This window comes from Ostrinia nubilalis, chromosome 8, assembly GCF_963855985.1.
Source record: "Ostrinia nubilalis chromosome 8, ilOstNubi1.1, whole genome shotgun sequence".
Classification (NCBI taxonomy): domain Eukaryota; kingdom Metazoa; phylum Arthropoda; class Insecta; order Lepidoptera; family Crambidae; genus Ostrinia; species Ostrinia nubilalis.
In genome coordinates this window covers 4,727,925-4,749,105 of record NC_087095.1, presented here as the reverse complement: position 1 = coordinate 4,749,105, position 21,181 = coordinate 4,727,925, and the positions used below count along the sequence as shown (strand labels likewise).

Genomic DNA, 21,181 nt, shown 5'->3' with positions numbered 1-21,181 from the left:
CTTAGCCTGCACTAAACCTCAATTAGCGGTTGATTGTTGCGGTTTTATACCTCATATTGTGGATAAGTATCAACTATTTGAACACCATTTAGCTAGAGCTCACCAATTCATAATATCAATAAATTAAATTGTGTTTGTGTTCGTGGGAACTAACCAAATTGTGCAACATAAATTCAACGAGTTACAAGACTTAATTATTTACTTAAAAAAATTAAGCAAGCAATATCCACCAGCTTAAATTAAACTAGGTTATTTACGAGTTACGACTCGCTTATTCCCAACTTTGAACCTCAAATTACATTGAGAGTTTAGTATAGTTCCGCTATCCAACAGATAGTACGTGCAGCCGATAAGTGGGCCGCAGCGAACTAATTCATATTTCCGCTGCGCCCTTCTGTCGGAGTTTGATCTAATTTATCTCCTAAGCTCAATCCATTAGCGGTCCCTCCTGTGATAACGACGAGTTGACAGCGGCGGCCGGGGCGGACGCTCGTGCCCCACAACTACGCCTTCCGAACACTATTTATTTATTTACCAAAAATCCTGTCGGTCGCAGCTACGGTGTAATTAACGAAACTTGAACCATGTGTCGAATTCCCACAGATTCGTGTGTGCACGTTCGCACATAGTCGCGGGCGCGTCGTTATACGGAGCGATCGTTGCGGTAACGAGTTTTGGGTGTTGTGTTTTTCGAAAACCAGTTATCATTAATAACGCACCAGTGAATCATGGACTTTATTGGAGGATGTGCCGATAACGATTAAACGCAGTGCTTGTGCTACAATAGTTTTGTTTTGGTATTCTTTATGCGGTGTGCTGTCCTTTTAAAGTTTTGGCAGCGATGCGGGCACGTGTGCACTACGAATATCCACCGAATTAAAAATTAAGGCTCTGCGCCGCAGACGGAGGCACTTTTCGTGGCTAGTGCCGGGTAATAATTTCGTAAATTACTGTGTGGTACTGTAATAAGTTCTTATAGGCAATTTAGCGTGTTACTGACCTAATATGAATAACCATAGAAGCATGGAAAGCTGTTTAAATATGTTTATAAATAACAGAACAGTAATACACACTTATGACTAAACTAATTTTAGGTTCATTGAATTGAAGAGCTTGTAAACAGATCAATTGTATTTTTACAAGCCTCTCGTAGTATTCCAATGTTTAAAATAATTTGATGATGAATCCAGCTAATATGTCAACATCCCAATTAATTAAAGCCCTTGCTTGTTTAACTAAGTCGAAGTAAGTCACCTTCTTAATTGTCCCTTTAAATTATCAACTTGGTGTGTTCAATTGCAGGTCGAGGCGGGAGACGTATTGCTCAAGGTCAATGGGACTGATGTAAACCGGTTCACTACCCGTGAAGGTGAGGAATTCGCCATTTATCACTCACGTGTCACTTATCTACGATACACTTAATCTGAAAATGTGGAGACTGCGACGATCACTCACAGCCGCAACCCCCGAGCTCTATCGAACAGCCACTGTGACTCGGAATCTATAATTCTCTAAGTGCTGTCGCCGTATCACCACTCGATCCCAATAAAGACAACGAGTTGAAACAAACATTTCTATTGTACCACTTTCTGAGTAAGAAAGAGATGTTACCACGGAACGGAATGTTCCGCTTTCAATTTCTGACCAATTCAACGATTAATTAATTACTGCTACATGCTTTTCACATGTTAAAAGTATTGCTCGTTTTAATAATTTTGAAGAGTGCCAGCTATCTGTGACGTGTGGCGTTAATGCAATGATCGCGTTACGGCGGCCGGCCGGCGCTACGGCACGCTAGCACGCAATACACATTTCACACGTACCCTGCGTCTGCTAATCTGGTTACAGCCTTACCATAAGAAAATGACCTCTTTACTTCGCCGGCGCCGAAATTGATTTCCTCCGACAACATGTAATCAAGATGTTATCGAAACAGAAATGTACAAATAATTCACTATTGTTCGACTTCGACATTGTTTGCTTTGTACCTTTGATTAAGTCCCTCGATAAGAAATGTGAAATAACTACATTGTCACAATAAACAGCTATAGCGTTTATATTGATTGTTGCAGTTTTAAAATGCTTACGACTCTCATCGGATCCCGTCACTCTAAGACTGAAAAAGGGTGAGTGTCCTATTTTAAACTAGATTTGTGGCACGCTGTTGTCAGTGTGGTTGAACTGTGACATTCGGGCGGAGCACCGCGGCGGCTGCAAGTAATAAAATTCGCTTATTCCCGAGTGGTTTGGTCAAATTCGCGAAGTAAGCCGCCACAAATAAGAGTTGCAATACGCGAAGTAATTTTATAGGTGGCTCCCGGGATCCGGGCCGGGATAACCCTCGCTCACAGTGGCTTTGTTCCCTTTAATAATCTAATCTCGCCGCAGGAACATGTGGAAATTGAGAGGCGTTGTTTCACGGAATGTTTCTTTGTTCGACGCGATGTAGATAGTCGATTGTTTACGCTGGCGATAAAGAGTGATAAGGGGCCAATGTTTCAGACCCTCAGATCAAGGCGAGCGTGCGCCGGTACCTGGCGGCGGCGACGGAGCGCCGCTCTAGCGGCCCTCGCACCAACCACGAGAAGTGAGTCCACTCCGAAACTTTTTTCAATGGGATATACACATTCGAAAGTAGCGTGAAAGTACCAACATTCACTGTTACTAAATAAGACGCAGACATGTATCATTCTCAAACACTGCAAACAAACTTATTTGGAAGTATAACATAAAAACGTGATAAGCCCAGTTTTTGTCTAAGTAGCTGTATTGCGATGACACATAATTAATTACACACCCAGCCAGTCGTAATTCGTATTGTTAGTGTTTATTGCGAGCACGTCCGCAAGGTGTAGATGACGAATTTTAATGAAATAAAACAACAACTATCGGTTGTCATGTTCATTAATTATACAATGTATCAGTTTAAAATACAGCGTTTTTCAATGCATAACTTTCTAGTGTATTGGTCAGCTATCTACTTTGTTTTTCCAATTACCGAATAAAATATGGGCACGCGTAGTTGAATGTTTGGTCTTGGTGCAATAATATAATTTAATAATAGGAGGTAACCTGAGTAACACCCTTTGTATGGAATTTAATTTTAACTGTTGGTTCGGGTCGCGATCGGAAGGGGCGCTTTGACAGCTGATTTCCGACGGTGATAAGTGATTATGGGACCACATGTGCGGCACCCTTACTCGAGCAACGGGTATCGACCCTGCTGTATTGGTGCGCTTTCTTTACACCCTCTATGGTATCTTACCGTTAAGAAATTTCCATAGTATGATATTTTTACAATTCATTCTTGTACAAAGAGAGATTTGAGATATATAAACTTCCTAGATAAAAATATATCGTAAATCAAGTTATAAGCAGTAAACATAAAATTATTATTAGTTTGCATGCTTCAAACAAATCAACCATACGTCATGCTTTAGTTTTTGTAAACCCTTTCTCTTGTTGAATACATTACAGTCAAAACAACATAATTGAAACATGACATCAGGTTGAAATTTAGTTAAAAGCAGTACCGTTTACCTTGTATATTGGGTAAGATAGAGGAAAATAACAATCCGGCTATAATTGTAAATAGGTATACGAGTTATCATAATGAGTTTATTTTTATTTTACTTAAAGACGGTTGTGCTAAAGTATAATTGCGCTACAGATAGCGCGGCGGGCGTGACGATCGACCCTACATAAGAACTATGATTAACTGCAGAACAATCTCATTATTTATTCATCCACATTTAACTGTTTATTACATTCCGTAATGTCTGAATGGAGGACTACGACTTAATTATTGTTTAAGCAATATAATATGGTTATTGACTTGGATAAAAATAGAATCCGTATAAGATCTCACTTGAAGTTTTTAGGCAAAGGAAGATCTCAGAATCTTAAATATTCCGATGCGTAAAAAAGGCCATCTTTCACGAATTAATTGTCATTTTTCGTAGTCTAAAATTATAAAAAAAATCCCTAATTTTTCCGCTCATGTGCTAAGAAACGGGTGTTAGGTTTCGTTTAGTATCTGAAATATTAAACCTCCCTCGCCTAGATAATAACCAACCAAAGCACATTTTGTGTCATACTCAATACATAATTTTATTGCATTCCATAGGATAGGATACAAAACTTACTTAGAACCTAGTTTTATAACCTTAATAACGTAGCTACTATTGTTGAACAGGCCCGACTCACCTCCTTCAAGCAACTCCAACAGTAACTCGTCCAGCCACTCGTCGAGCAACGGCTCGGGCCCGCAGTCGGGCGACAGCTGCGAGGCGCTGATCGCCGACGAGCGGCCGGGGCGGAGGCCCAGGGCTTCGCAGCCCAAGTTCGAGGCCTACATGATGACCGGCGATCTAATACTCAACCTGTCGCGGGTGGAGCACCCGCATCACAATCACCACGCGCCTACGCATCGCACACACTATCACAGGTACAACTTATTCAGAAAAATCTATCATTTTTATTAACCAGGCTATTGATGTACAGTCGACAGCACATTTACACATTTTTGATGAAAAATAGCACCCATTACACATGCAATTTAGATTTACCCTGATGTAACTAGTCGTACCCTGGTTCATCATAAAAAAATTGTTACTTTTTAAAAGCTTAGAATTTAAAAATTTTAATAACGGAGACGGATAATACATAGGAGGAGTGATACAATTAATAGATGACACAATGTCCAAACAAGATAGGTACATTGTCGACTTTATTAAACCTATTAACTGTCCACATTGCAGTAAAACAATAGGTTACATCACATTACATTTATAGAATATGAAACCAGTTATAATTTGTCTCAACGACCGTTTCATCGCTTTTCAATTTACATTTGACCAGCCACACCATACGTAACCGTGAGCTTGTATAATGTGTACTTACGTGTGTGAAGCCATTAAATCCACCATAATTGATGCACGATGACTTGACTGTACCGATGCGATTACGTATCTATCATTTTTTCCGTTCTCTGATCTTACGCTGTTGCGCTGTCTTTTTTCCATGGCAATAAAATTATGGTTCTGCTATTAATGTACCGATAAAGTGTATGTCAATCTAGTGCATTGTCTATTATCCATACAGTGCTATTGTTTTGTTGTACGACTGACTCGTAAAAATAAAGCCTGACGTTTTGCGCCTAAGTTATTGTATTTTTTTTTAATTATTGAATAAATATTTTTTTAATACTTCTGTAACTTACATATTTCTCTATTATATTTAAGGCCGGGTCGCATGCAAGATATTCTTTTATTCTGTATGGACCTTGGGGTGATGATGTATCGCATGCGGCGGCGATACAGCAATCGTCGTTGCATAGTAAATGACTCGCAGCTAATGTAGGCTGTAAAAACTTAGGCCATAGCCATATATCGTGATATCGAATTTGTGACAGTCGATTTGCTTGCCGAAATCATACAGGGTGAAAACGATAAGTGATCTCACTCGATTATTTCTAAACTATCCAAGATATCGAAGAACTGGAACTTTAGAAATAGTCGAGTGAGATCACTTGACGTTTCCACCCTGTATAGTTCCAATTTTGCATCGTTGCAGATACAACTCGACGCCCGCGTCGCCAAGCGAGTCGCGGCTGTGCGGGCGCGCCGACCTCACGCAGCGACACAACTCCTCGCCCGACACGGGGCTCGTGGGCGACCATGCCACCAAAATGTGCGTATACTTAACGTTGGACATAACTAGAATTCATAACTTCTTAGCCCTGTGGATCAGAGAGAGAGAGTAGAATACTAGGTAGCACTAGGTAGGTAGGTAGCACTAGAGTACTTTTGTCGGATTTTATAACTTTGAAAGCTGTGCATTTAGCCACTTGTTACTCTTTATTACACTCACGTACGTTGTATGGTTCACACTGTGTCCCATAAAGTGCCGTAAGTCAGCCTTAATTCCGATGTTACTACTTAAACTGCTATTATAATGCTAATGTACAGCCATAGTGAACTTAAGGCTGTCTAATTTGTGCCCAAACTGGTTCTATAAAAGCATTATAGCAAGCTATACAGCTCGTATACAGCTGACATACACAGCTTGTGGAGTAGGTACATGTGAACGACTAGACATATTATATAGAACCCCGAATGCTACTTGGGCATACATTTTGCCTCTGGTTGAAAAGGGGCGTGTTACTACAGTGGAGACCACTGGCCAATGAACTCTATCACTTCTTCGGGACAAATGATGTGAGACGCATAACAAGAAACTCAGTCACTATGTATTACAAAAGACTATACAATGACTATCAGACAGATTCTAGCCTAAAATGCAACAAGTTTTCCTCATGTCACTGGCCGCTAATAAAAAAACTTAAATTCAAAGGGTAAACTAGGTTACGGAACTTATATCGCCCAAAAAATATCTTAGGACTTCTTGGCGGGAATCTGAAGCGTCATGTTAGCGGTTTTGTTTTATTTCCTCAAATTCGTGTTTGGGCGACTATTAATGTGTAATAATGGTGATTATTAACCATTAAGTGTTCGTGAACGTGCATGAGTGTGGGCAAGTGAAGCAGAACAGTGCATCGTGATTCTTCTGGTTCTCTCAAGTTGTCCATAGGAGGTCTCAGTAAAGCACCAACTTTACTGAGACTCAAAGGGTGGGAAGGGGTATCATCTATCATCCTTCATTATATCATTACTTGATCTCATTTTGTAACTCGTATCACTTATACACCGTGTTACTTTGCATTCTTGCCATATTCACAGGGATAAAAGTAGGGAACAATACCTATTATTTAAGATAAACAAGAGACTCCCATAAAGAAAGTACACTAAGATTTTAGTAAATTTGGTTTTTCAGTACAAATTGGAATAAACCAATTTTGTCTCGCACGTTCTACAGGTGCAAGTGGAATAAACCTAGTGGGCGTGGCCTAGTTCTTAATAATCTGATGTTTTATGGCTCTGGGTACCAGCCTTTTTATCCAGTCATAATAATTATTTTAAAATACTCTTCAGTTGATTTCAGATTTTCCTTTCTACTTTACGGGCTTAGGACCGTCAAAAATACGTACCTAATTATTAGGGTTTTAATTAATTTATAACATTGTACCCTATTTTTACAAATTAATAAATTAAGTATGAAATGAAATCACCTTATTCACAATTAATTATTTATTTATAAGTTCCTACTTACAAAGTTTACGTACTGCGAAGCAAGTGTTTAAAGTGTCCTCCGTTCTGATGAAGGCACAGTCTAGCACGGCGAAGCGTAGGTTTTTCGCTTTAGTTTTCGCAACACAAACGTTTTGACTCACAGTTTCACTAAAACAATTCTTTTATGGAACGCGTTTACACTGTTTATCTCTTCTGCGCATACCAGTCGTTTCAAGTCACTCCAAAAATCCATTGGTGTCAGGTCCGAGGATCGTGGTTGCCAAGCTACCGGTCCCCTCGTCCAATCCACTGTTCACCAAACGTATTATTCGCGCACTTGACGTCCTTTTTGTGGGGGAGCACCATCCTGCTGGTAGTAGAGCATTTGGTGTAACGCTAAGGGTACGTCATCAAGCATTTCGTCTAAGACGTCTTGCAGACACTCCAAGCACCATTTTGATTAAATTATTCGTTGTTTGAATACACTTCAGTCATTTTGTATTATTTAAAACGTGATATTTTGTGATTGATGGATTTCTCAGTTTTTTACAAGTGTCAAAAAGACATTTTAAAGACAATAGATTGCAATAGATATTTAAAAATACAATAAAAAGTAAAAAAGTCTCCATCGCCATCGCCAACAAGTGATGTGCATGCGTTACGATAATTAGTGGTGTGCTTAACAGATTGTCGATAAAATAAAACACTCAAGATTAAAAAAAAAATTTTTCGGGCATTTTTTTTTACGGATTTGTGTTCAGTATCAGTAATATAGTAACCTCTGTAAATATGGCAAGAATGCAAAGTAACACCTTGTATACTTGAAAATGGCACAAATCAAGTCGACCTCGACGTGTATTGCCAACATCATCAAAAAAGAAGAAGAAGAAAAATATCTTAGTGACAAATCTAATCACAAGTCACGTTTTTGTTTGCAGGTTCATATCTCAACCGGCGTCGCCGGCGGGCGGCGGCGCGACCACCGCGGCGGGCGAGCTGTCGTCGCGGCCGCCGCACACGGTGCGAACCTCGAGGTCCGAGGACCATCTACAAGTATGTACAGATTAGTGGTTATCTACAGGGTGTTAGGTAAATGGGTATATGAGCCTACACTAGCCCATGTTAACATGGCCATATAAATGGTATGGTGAAGTCAGAAATTTGATGTCATCATTTAATTTTTTTTAATTTACATACAAAATAAATTTTATAAAATCCGATTTGTATGAAAATTAAAATAATTAAAATGAAGATATCAATTTTCTGACTTCACCATACCATTTATATGGCCATGTTAACATGGGCTAGTGTCGGCTCATATACCCATTTACCTAACACCCTGTATACTAATATTATAAAACTGAAGAGTTTGTTTGCTTGTTTGTTTGTTTACTTGAACGCGCTAATCTCCGGAACTACTGGTCCGATTTGAAAAATTCTTTCAGTGTTAGATAGCCCATTTATCGAGGAAGGCTATAGGCTATACGACATCACGCTATACGATCAATAGGAGCAGAGCAACAATGAAAAATGTTGCGAAAACGGGTTTTCACGCGTACGAAGTCGCGGGCACAGCTAGTTTATAATATGTAGTGTACATTGATCCTAAAGCTTCAACCACACCAACACGTGCAGGCAGATCGCCATCACAGGCGCGGTCATAGGCTAATGACAGATCCTGCGGACGGTCATAGGTTGCGCGGCCTGTCATTGGCCTATGATCGCGCCGGCGATGGCGATCTACACGCGTTGGTATGGTTGAAGCATAACACGATTATGAACCCCGGTCTGATAATATTCTTTTTCAATTAAATTCAATAGCCTTTCGAGTATATTAAGAGTCAAAGCACACGACGCGTTGCGGCGCCGGAGCGGTGTCGCTGCGTCGTCATATACAGGGTATCCCAAAAAGTAGTATGAAGCCGAAGCCGACAGGTAGAGCATCACTAGGGCTACCCGAATCACTGCGACTTTTGATAGTTTTCGAGTTATGATTTTTTTACAACATACAGGATTTTTAAAATTGTTTAGTTTACATTCGTGTTATGCATGTAAATACTTCTGAATCAGCTAGGCCTAGTATTCATCTAATAATAATAAAAACATCAGGCATGTATCTATTCGAGCCACAGTGACCAAAAACAGAAATTTAAAACAATCTCTCAATACCTCGAAAACTATCAAAAATCGCGGAACATACATGGTGGTGATTCAGATAGTCCTAGTGATGCTCTACCTCTGGGCTTCAGCTTGACGCAACTTTTTGGGATACCCTGTATATAAATATCTGGGGTGGGTACACGAGCGTGTGGCCCCGCAACGCAAAGTGCTTTGGCTCTCATGAAAGTAGGCATGTAGTGTGTAAACTTTAATGATACCTATTTATAGCATGGAGTGTCATGATACATTTCTATTTTGGGATTAAGACCCTCGTTACTCTGTGGATGCACAGTCAGTGTTCAAGAATGTTTACACTTCTGACAAATGTTGAACTTTATTATAGGAGGATAAGGTTCATCAACATTTACTCGTACCAGGAATGGTTACCTTCCTCTGAAACGCACAGAAATGTATTTAGAGTCGGGAAGAAGCAAAAGTTGTATTCTTATCTCGTAACACAAATACATAAGTAATTTTTAGACGCCATTCGACAACTGCTATTCATTGTGTTGTCGTATTTTCCAATATCAAATATTTCCTCCTCTACATTATGTTACGACTATTTACGCTTGAGTGCATAAAGCCATAACAGTACACAATTTACCCTGAACTTGAAGTGAATACTACAATAGACTATTGAAGTCAACTCCCGCGCATACAAATGATGCAAACCACTAGCGCAGTGTTTTTCAACTTTTTCATGACACGACCCCCCTAGTATGAAAAAATTTTTGGCGACCCCCCGACCGTTCGCTTTTTTTTTTCATGCATTTTATAATGTTGCAATGATGTTAGTAGGGATCGAATACTTCAATCCATACAAAATTTGTATATTAGATTTCAGATTTCAGATATGTCTTTATAAGATTTTTTTTTATTGAAGTAGTTTTTACGCCCTCGCGACTCCCCTATAGAGGCTTTGCGACCCCCCAGGGGGTCGCGACCCACAGGTTGAAAAACACTGCACTAGCGCATACAATACTTTGCGCATCGAACAGTCTACAGAACAGTTCGAAAGTTCCAGAAGGAGTCGTCTTTGAGCGCGGTGGGAGTGGAGTTAGAGGAGGACGTGACGTCATCGCTCAACACGCTGCTCGACGCGCGGCCCGACTCTGCCACCCCTGCGCCTCGGGCTGAGACCGATTCAGAGAGAGATAGGTTAGTTACGACCGTAGACCAGAACACTTTAAACTAAGGGCTGGGCGATGTATAACGCTGATGTTGGGACCGAAAAAGGTGAGTGGAGTGACGTCATCGCTCGAACACGCTGCTCGACGCGCGGCCCGACTCTGCTACGCCTGCGCCTCGGGCTGAGACCGATTCCGAGAGAGATAGGTTAGTTACGACCATAGACCAGAAGACCATAAACTAAGGATATTTTGGGCGATGTGTAACGCTGACGTTGGGACCGAAAGAGATGAGTGGCGTGACGTCATCGCTCAACACGCTGCTCGACTCGCGGCCCGACTCGGCTACCCAAGCGCCTTGGGCGGAAACCGATTCAGAACGGGATAGGTGAGTTAAAACATAGATTAGGGACATCTAGACAATGTTGACGTTTGGAGCGAAAGAGACGAGTGGAGCTAGAGGAGGACGTGACGTCATAACTCAACACGCTGCTCGACGCGCGGCCCGACTCTGCCACCCCTGCGCCTCGGGCTGAGACCGATTCAGAGAGAGATAGGTTAGTTACGACCATAGACCAGAAGACCATCATCATCATCATCATCATCATTTCAGCCACAGGACGTCCACTGCTGAACATAGGCCTTCCCCAATGACTTCCACATCGCACGGTTGGCAGCGGCAGAAGACCATAAACTAAGGATATTGTGGGCGATGTGTAACGCTGACGTTGGGACCGAAAAAGATGAGTGGCGTGACGTCAACGCTCGAACACGCTACTCGACGCGCGGCCCGGCTCGGCTACCCAAGCGCCTTGGGCCGAGACCGATCCAGAGAGGGATAGGTGAGTTAAACATCATCGATAGCATAGATAGACTAAGAATCTTCTGGGCGATGTCAAACATTGTTGGAGTGAAAGAGATGAGTGGATATAGAGGAGGACGTGACGTCATCACTCAACACGTTGATCGACGCGCGGTCCGACTCCGCTACGCCTGCGCCTCGGGTTGAGACCGAGGGTTGAGACCGATCCAGAGAGAGATAGGTGAGTTACGACCATAGACCATCAACTAAGGATGGACTGGACGATGTGTTTGGAGCGAAAAAGATGAGTGGAGTGACGTCATTTATCAACACGCTGCTCGAAGCACGACCCAACTCCGCCACACCGGGCCGAGCCCGGTCCAAAGTGATATAGGAGAGTTAAAACATCATCATCATTTCAGCCACAGGACGTCCACTGCTGAACATAGGCCTCCCCCAATGACTTCCACATCGCACGGAAAACATCATCGAGAGCCTACTTGTTCATTTAGAATTCTAGATGGTAATATGGTATAACATTAACATTTGGAAAATTCCTAAAATTCAAGAGCACAGCCCTGCTCAAGGACAGTCTACTATCTTATCTACCCTATACATTTGACCGATAAGGAAGATCCATTGTTCGAAGGACGCGCTATGGGGCAGATCTGTTTTGATGCTATCTACGGTATCGAACTATCGAGTTCCGTAAATAACCTTTCTGCTGAGCCCTTATTTACTTTTATCTGAAGTGGACGATATTGGTATTTATCTCGTCATTCATTTTTTTAATACTGTTTTATCATTGTTTGTTGTTTATTTTTCACCAGCTTTCTCGACAAACATCAACAAAAATATCACCAAGAAAAAAACACTTGGCTATATCACTATTCATTTGTTTTTTTAAATCGGATATTTTTTCTTTTCGTTGAACTTGAAACCGAGTTGGAGTATTACGAATTATAACAATGCCACTACCAAAAAACAGCATTTATTTTTATTTATTTATTCGACAGAATTGTATGGACGTACAACGCGCCCGTATCGTGTGCGTCCGAAAGAACGCACTGTAACGGTTCGGGGGCCACTTCCAACTCCACTTCTATTTCTGACGGCATGTCGCAAAGGTATGTTACTAAGAATCTTGCCTTCAAAGTAATGAGAGGTTTATCCTCACACATCATTGAGATAAACTATAAAAAGATTACTGATCTCTGTTTTGGACGCGAGGTGACGCATGATTGATGAGTTAATACATTGTTGTGATATCATATCTGATAATAGTGATAACTTGTAGTTGTTGTCAGTTGTATTTGCACCATTTTTATAGCTCAGACGTGTATTCAGCGGTGTGTATGACCGCAGCAGTGTGTTGTTGTTGTTTCTTGCGAACGAAATTGAAATCTGAATTTTTGTGCAATAAAGTTTGAGTTCGGTGATGCGATGCTTACTCTGCCCTCTATTGTCAAAATGCAGGTAATTTGAGATATCAATTATTTCGATTTCGGTTTATTTTCAATAAACAAAATATTTTTTTTTATTCATAAGAAACAAACAAGTAATTGCGTAATGAGTTTGTACACTGTTTAAATGCAGTAGTAAGTTAAAATTAGTCTAGCGCAATACTAAATAAAATTGGTAATCTGTAAAACAAAACGTTTATGGATGATGGGAACTGTTTTATGGAATGGACAATGCAAAGCCGGCTTTTATCGGTAGATTTTCATCATCATTCGGTCGGTTTATCACCTATCGTATCTTTCTCTACAAAATTTATGCATGTATTGCATTTTGACAGCTTATAAAATGTACTTCAATTGATTGTTGGGTGTCAAATACTATATTCTGGTTACACTTGATATGAAATCATTGCCATTAAAAGAAAAAGAAGAAGTATTGTCTATTTGTTATACCTGTGTGTCGTCGCCAGGTCGTCGTCCCCCGCGTCGCCGACGTCGGTGTCGTCGTCGGTGATGTCGTCGCGCGCCACGCCGCCGCACCGCGCGCCGCACCCACACCACCAGCACCACCGCCCGCTCAATGGTAAGGGAATGCAAACCTTATTACTTGACACGTAAAGCTTAGTCTGTTGAAGAAATGTGTCTGCTGTTCTATGGTACACGCACAAAACAAACCTTATTACTTGAGGCGTAGATATTAAAATCTCTCGTCGGTGATGTCGTCGCGTATCGCCCCATCAACACCAGCACCACCGCCCGCTCAATGGTAAGAGAAAACAAACCTTATTACTTGACACGTAAAGCTTAGTCTGTTGAAGAAATGTGTCTGCTGTTCTATTCTATGGTACGCGCACAAACCAAACCTTATTACTTGATACGTAGAGATTAAAATCTCTCGTCTGTGATGTCGTCGCGCATCACTCCCTCAACACCAGCACCACCGCCCGCTCAATGGTAAGGGAAAACAAACCTTATTACTTGATGAGTAGAGATTAAAATCGTTTTAAGAAATGTGAATATAAGCCGTGTGGTGACGGCAGAGTAGAATTATATGTACATTTGTCACCAACCCCTACTCTTCCTGCGGGTGTCGTAAAAGGCGACTTAGGGACGAAACAGAGAACGGGCGGCTGCGCTCTCTGAAAAACATCATTTTTTTAAACTGCGATCTCCAACCCGCTTGCCAAGCGTGGGGATTATGGCAAAACCTCATAGTCCAGCAGTGGACTGTATAGGGCTGTTGATGATGATGATGATGAAGAAATGTGCTGTTGTTGTCGCGTATCGCTCCCTCAACACCAGCCCCACCGCCCGCTCAATGGTATGGAAAAACAAACTTTATTACTTGAGGCGTAGATATTAAAATCCTTTGAAGAAATGTGCCGTTGTTCAATAGTACGTGAACAAAACGATAGTAATAAAGTTTTACTTGAGGCGTAGTAATTAAAATCTCTCGTCGGTGATGTCGTCGCACATCGCTCCCGCAACACCAGCACCATCGCCCGCTCAATGGTAAGAGAAAACAAACCTTATTACTTAAGGCGTAGAGATTAAAATCGTTTGAAGAATGTGCCGTAGTTTAAATGCGTGCACGAAACAAACTTTATTCGGTGATGTCGTCGCGCATCACTCCCACACCACCAGCACCACCGCCCGCTCAATGGTAAGGGAAAACAAACCTTGTTACTTGAGGCGTAAAGCTTTAAGTCTGTTGAAGAAATGTATCTGCTGTTCAATGTGATAAAACAAGTCTTATTACTTGAGGCATAGAGATTAAAATCTCTCGTCGGTGATGTCTTCGCGCATCGCTCCTTCAACACCAGCACCATCGCCCGCTCAATGGTAAGGGAAAACGAATCTTACTACTTGAGGCTTAGAGATTAAAATCTCTCGTCGGTGGTGATGTCGTCGTCGGGCATCGCTCCTTCAACACCAGCACCACCGCTCGCTCAATGGTAAGGGAAAACAAACCTTATTACTTGAGGCTTAGAGATTAAAATCTCTCGTCGGTGATGTTCGTCGCGTATCGCCCCATCAACACCAGCACCACCGCCCGCTCAATGGTAATGGAAAACAAACTTTATTACTTGATGCGTAAAGCTTAAAGTCTGTTGAAGAAATGTGTCTGCTGTTCAGTGGTACGTGCACAAAACAAACATTTTTACTTGATACGTAGAGCTTAATGATTCGTGAACGACAACAAACCTTATTACTTGACACGTAAAGCTTAAAATCTGTTTATCGCTTAATGGTATGTGCACAACAACGTAAACAACAATAAACCTTTTTACTTAAGATGCTTTAAAATCTCTTGAAGTAATCTCCTGCTCAATGTTACGTGCATGATAAAACAAACCTTTTAACTTGACACGTAAAGATTAAAATCTATTGAAGAAATCTGTCATGATGCATGTGCAGATGACTCATTAAGGCAAACGTGCAAGAGGAATCAAACCTTATACTTGACACGTAATGCTCTTGAAATCTATTGAAGAAATCTGACATTACGATGCACTGATAAATGTACAGAGCACGCATCAAAACATTGGCACTTTATTTGGTAATGAATATTAAATCACCATGGTATTGATTAGCAGCCATTTCCATTCATTTAAACATTATTATATTATCGAGTAATCGTGTATTTACAAATAATTAATATTAAGAATGTAATTGTTAAGTGATAAACACTGTTGTAATCTGTATGAATACTATGTGATAGTAAAATTTTATCGATACAATTTTAATCCGATTATCTCTGTGATTCGCGGTTGTCCCCTAATCACAAAAGATTTGCAAATCACGCCTTAGTTGTTTAAAAGGTAACAGTACATTTTTACTACACATTACGATATGCTACTAACCCTAACTAGAACGAGACCTCCTCTGATCAAACAAGCACACCAGGTCACAAAATTTTAGAGTAAGAGCTTTGCAATGGTATAGAACTATAGAAAGATCGCCTAGCTGTAACTGGTTGGGAGTGATAACAACGCATTTTTGTTACAAACGTGCGCTTATTGCAACTTCATAAGTTTTTAATTTGATACATTGCCCAAATATCTCACAGGAGACATGAGCTTATCAGAGGCGGTGTCCAATATCTAGTCCCGGTCGACGGCGCGGCCCTTAATGTCCGAGCGAGTCTTTTGTTTTTTATTTCGTATCGAAAAAGTTTTTCTTTCTTTCTTACCTTATTCGCATCTATTGCACCTGCATAACACCATACCATTTATTTAGTATCATAAATTACCAAACCAACAGGAGACATGAGCTTATCAGAGGCGGTGTCCAACATATCCAGTCCCGACTACCAGGACCAGGACGACATGTTCGAGGCCGGACGCGAGTGTCCGCGCATGGAGCTGTCGGACGCGTCCGACTCGGACTCCACCATCCTGGTGTCCGAGCCCTGCCACAAGCGCGCCAAGCCCGCGCGTACTGACCGAAGCGGCAGCGACCTCACGCTCAACGGAGACCACAACGACTACAGGATAGTCATACAGGTTGTAAGTCTACACTTAGGCTGGGTTGCACCATCTTACTTTGACAAACGTCAAAAACCTGTCAAACTCCATACAAAAAACACCGGTTATCGTTATAGTTTCGCTGAAAGTTAGGTGGTGCAACTCAGTCTTATTGATTGCTATTTTTTCTTTTATGGCGTTCACGGCTTTTGGTTGTGTATTGCTTTGTTTTTTTTATTCAGAGCTGGGAAATGACATTTGAGTCGGCTAAAATACTTTTTTGTCATATCTTCGACGACAATTTATTTTTAAATTGATAGTCACTAAATTGTCATTTAAGCTGGCCTTGCTAATTAAGTGTTGCCATGTCATGAGTGATTTATTATTTATCTTCTTGAACGTCTTGACGTTTTGTTTGAGTTCAGTGTCACCTACGGTTCAAACGTGTATTTACTGTAATAAAAACGGTAGATAATGAAACTAATAAGCAATATCGTTATAATATTATTAAGCAACGCATTGCACGGAAATCGTAAAACTTTTTTTTTATTTTACACTATTTTTATCGACACGATTGTTTCTGATAATAATATGCTGAACACCACAATCAGTTAGTTTGCAAATGTAGTTAGTTTTTGTTTACAGTTAATTAAATCTAATTCATACTTGTCGTTACACAGGTAAAGGGACCGGACAAACAAAACGCGAACATAAACGAGAATGTAAATAATAATAACAATAATACGAACTACGCGCAAAATGGAAAAGAAAATGGGCATAATTCGCCTGAAAATCAAGGCTACCAGGTGTGTATAGACATCTTTGTTAAAAAAAGTAATTTTAATAATAAAAAACGAGGCAATAAAGGGTTATATTTATGTAGTTGACGTTATAGTGTTATACGTGTGACGATGGCATATAATATTGTCAAAAAATATGTACGTGTATGTAATGTGTTTATTTATTAATCTATTTATTTACGAACTTGCTCAATCCATCATCGTATTGTCATATTCTGTTGAAATTGGTATCCCTCCGTTTGGCCAAATTACTTTTCGCCAAATTTCACTTCGCAAACAACTTATCGCCAAAGTTTCATTTCCCAAATGAATTTTTAGCAACTGTACTTTTCGCAATTAATTCATTTGGTCAAATTATCATTTGGTAAAATTTTACTTGGCAAATGTTTTATTTTGCCAAATATTAGGTAAATCCCAAATAATTTGTTTGGTCAAATTGACACTTCACATACTTACCCACCGTTACCCACAAATCAAAGCATAAGGAACATGATAATGGTTTTCACAATAATTTTATGTAAAACAAAGAGATTGCAGAAAATAGTATGGTTGCAAAAAGTAGGTATTGCAGAAAATAGTAGGTTAGGTTAGAACAGTGACCCACCTCTATTGTTAATGAATCATTTGGAAATTTCGATAAAAATAATGAAATAAGAAAATTAATTTGGAACAAATTTTATATTAACTACCCACTAAACAAAATAATAACCACAAGCTAATTTGTATTCCATTCTATGCACCAATCAAATTATTTTGTAAATAGTTTATCGTGAAATATTTTTGCCAAATGAAACATTTGGCAAAACATACTTTGCCAAACAATAATTTGCTAAACAATAATATGCCAAAAACGACGTTTGCGAATTAAAAGTTTGCAAGAAGTTGTTTTGCCAAATGAAAATTTGCGAAACGTTGTTTGCGATGTGATAATTTGGGAAACGTTTTTTGGCCAAACATTAGTAATTCGTTGAAATTCTATTAAAATCACGAAATTCGTGGGCCTATTTCGCGTCGTGAACTAAAAGTAAACAGGCGAGAGCGACAGATGATTAAAATTACGGCAATTCAAATAAAAAATAGAAACTCAACATATTGAAACTCTGTCAAAAAGGCTCAGTTCGGCTGCTTTTGCAGTGAGAAAGATAAGGCAATTAACTGACATTGAAACGGCAAGGCTAGTATATTTTAGCTATTTTCATAGTATAATGTCATACGGCATATTGTTGTGGGGCTCAGCCGCGGACATTGAAACTGTGTTTGTTCTGCAGAAGAGAGCAGTGCGGGCCATTTATAACCTTGGACCCCGATTTTCCTTGAAAGATTTTTTTAAGGAAATAAACATACTGACAGTAGCTTCACAGTTCATTTATGAAAACCTTTTATATGTCCGCAAAAATATAGAGCAATTCACGAAAAAGAGCGATTTGCATAACTTTAATACAAGAAACAAAAATAAACTTGCCGTTCCAAATTTCAGATTGCATAAGATTGGTAATTCATTTATGGGAAAATGTATTAAATTCTTTAATAAATTACCACAAACTGTTGTAGAACTACCCATTCATAAATTCAAAGCACATATTAAAAGTACCTTAATGAAAAAGGGCTACTATAAAGTCGATGATTATTTAAAAGATAAAAATGTTTGGGATACGTTACTGCCTAGCTCGCATAAATATTTATAACTTTGTACATTTTAAAGCATGTAAACCTTTGAAAAAGAGGCTGACAATAGTGACTGAGTTTCTTGCGCTGCTTCTTCTCAGCACTGGCCCATTTATTGTCCTGAAGCAGTGGTAGGGTTAATACTGGGACGTGTAAAAGTGCTTTTTTTAAGCCTATTTACAGAAATAAATGAGTTTTAATGAGTTTTTTAGTTTTAACAAATAGCCGTTTGGTCTGTCATTTAGAGGAATCATAATATATCCTCTGCTTTTGTTTTCCTATAGTAGTCTTTCTTTTGTTTTCATCCCCATCTGTTTCACAGGAGCTAGGCAGCGGCTCGGACGGCGGCTCGGACGAAGGCTCGGACGGCGACTCGCTGCACTCGTTCCACTACAGCCCCAAGGCGGTGGACATCCCTTCGGCCGAGCGCCTCGCCAAGCGGCTCTACCACCTCGACGGGTTCAAGAAGTCCGACGTGTCGAGGCATTTGAGTAAAAAGTAAGTCACGTTTGCTGAATTTGTTAATTGTTTTGTGTATTCTCGTGATTTCTTGTGTTCTATGTCGACTTAAATAATTGGGTGGCCTGCAAATTAAAAGACGAAAGAAGGTTTTAAAGAGTTATGACCAATTATGATCATGTTAGTCACAAACTATTCTGCGACTACATTTTTGACAATGCAACGACAATAAAGAAAATCTTGAGAGAGAAAAACCCCTAAACGTCAGTGAAATAAAAACATGGCATAGTTATCTGACATTCCAGTCGGGCTGGCATTTCAAAAACCGGGCCTCGCGAAATGAACCGCTGCGGCGCTCCATATCGCGCGAGGCACTTATGCGCACGATTTAATATCGACGTTTCCTGGGTAAAAAAGCAAGAGTTTTAATTATTCCGTCAGTTAGCTTATCAAAAACTACTCGACACGTATTTTTCACTTTTTAAAACTAATGAAAATGTAAAGAGATAAAGCGTGCCAAAGTTCTAAAGTAACGGCCCGTGACGTCAGTGAGTGCGTAAAAGTGCAGCACTTTGTGACGTCGCGCGGAACCTCAACGCACTATAACTTTGTAATTATTTGTTTGATTTACAATTCAAAATATACGTGTCCAATATTTTTTTATATTGAAACTGACAGACTAAAAAAATTTTTTTAGGAAACTAGCCTATTAGAGAGCGGTAGATCGGCCATTTAACATCAAAAGTCACATAAATAGAGCTCGTTATCGGACATAATTTGGTCATTAAATTGACATTAGAAGTTATATCCTGAGTTCCACTGACCTCTAACTTCTCTCCAGCAACGAGTTCAGCCGAGCAGTAGCCGAGGAATACGTGAAACACTTCGAGTTCAGCGGCGCGACCTTAGACGCGGCTCTGCGGGCCTTCCTCGCTCGCTTCGCGCTCAGCGGCGAGACGCAGGAGCGCGAACGAGTGCTCGTCCACTTCTCGCGGAGATACCTCGAGTGCAACCCCGGCTCCTTCAACTCGCAAGGTGAGACAACACAAGGCATGAAGTTAGACATTGACTGACATTGTGCACCTTATGTGAACACCTTCCTCGCTCGCTTCGCGCTCAGCGGAGAGACGCAGGAGCGCGAGCGCGTGCTCGTCCACTTCTCGCGGAGATACCTCGAGTGCAACCCCGGCTCCTTCAACTCGCAAGGTGAGACAACACAAGGCATGAAGTTAGACATTGACTGACATTGTGCACCTTATGTGAACACCTTCCTCGCTCGCTTCGCGCTCAGCGGAGAGACGCAGGAGCGCGAGCGCGTGCTCGTCCACTTCTCGCGGAGATACCTCGAGTGCAACCCCGGCTCCTTCAACTCGCAAGGTGAGACAACACAAGGCATGAAGTTAGACATTGACTGACATTGTGCACCTTATGTGAACACCTTCCTCGCTCGCTTCGCGCTCAGCGGAGAGACGCAGGAGCGCGAGCGCGTGCTCGTCCACTTCTCGCGGAGATACCTCGAGTGCAACCCCGGCTCCTTCAACTCGCAAGGTGAGACAACACAAGGCATGAAGTTAGACATTGACTGACATTGTGCACCTTATGTGAACACCTTCCTCGCTCGCTTCGCGCTCAGCGGAGAGACGCAGGAGCGCGAGCGAGTGCTCGTCCACTTCTCGCGGAGATACCTCGAGTGCAACCCCGGCTCCTTCAACTCGCAAGGTGAGACAACACAAGGCATGAAGTTAGACATTGACTGACATTGTGCACCTTATGTGAACACCTTCCTCGCTCGCTTCGCGCTCAGCGGAGAGACGCAGGAGCGCGAGCGAGTGTTAGTCCACTTCTCCAGGCGATACCTCGAGTGCAACCCCGGCTCCTTCAACTCGCAAGGTGAGACAATATAAGGCAACAAGATAAACATATTCTGACGAAAATGTCGACCCTGTAAAACACCTTTTTTAACACATTCCACTCTTAGGTCAACCCTCACGAAGCTGGAGGATGACTACTGAAGCTTATTAAGGCATCTGAAACTTTGGACCCTAAATAACACCCCTCCTTATCATACTGGGTGGAATTTTGTAATGCCACTTTTAGTGAAAGTACTGTTA

At 40.9% G+C, this 21,181-nt stretch overlaps 1 protein-coding gene across 1 annotated transcript in view; it reads left to right on the top strand.

Moving 5' to 3' along the window:
* Positions 1–21,181, top strand: part of LOC135074147 (PH and SEC7 domain-containing protein) — a 37,902-nt gene that overhangs the window by 9,438 nt on the left and 7,283 nt on the right. Inside the window, exons 2-14 of the mRNA XM_063968455.1 lie at positions 1,303–1,369; positions 2,073–2,126; positions 2,503–2,587; positions 4,196–4,447; positions 5,575–5,691; positions 8,069–8,183; positions 10,309–10,448; positions 12,236–12,346; positions 13,150–13,262; positions 15,944–16,188; positions 16,827–16,952; positions 18,934–19,109; positions 19,912–20,105. Of these exons, the coding sequence (XP_063824525.1) occupies positions 1,303–1,369; positions 2,073–2,126; positions 2,503–2,587; positions 4,196–4,447; positions 5,575–5,691; positions 8,069–8,183; positions 10,309–10,448; positions 12,236–12,346; positions 13,150–13,262; positions 15,944–16,188; positions 16,827–16,952; positions 18,934–19,109; positions 19,912–20,105 (1,795 nt within the window). The remainder of the gene's footprint in view (positions 1–1,302; positions 1,370–2,072; positions 2,127–2,502; positions 2,588–4,195; positions 4,448–5,574; positions 5,692–8,068; positions 8,184–10,308; positions 10,449–12,235; positions 12,347–13,149; positions 13,263–15,943; positions 16,189–16,826; positions 16,953–18,933; positions 19,110–19,911; positions 20,106–21,181) is intronic.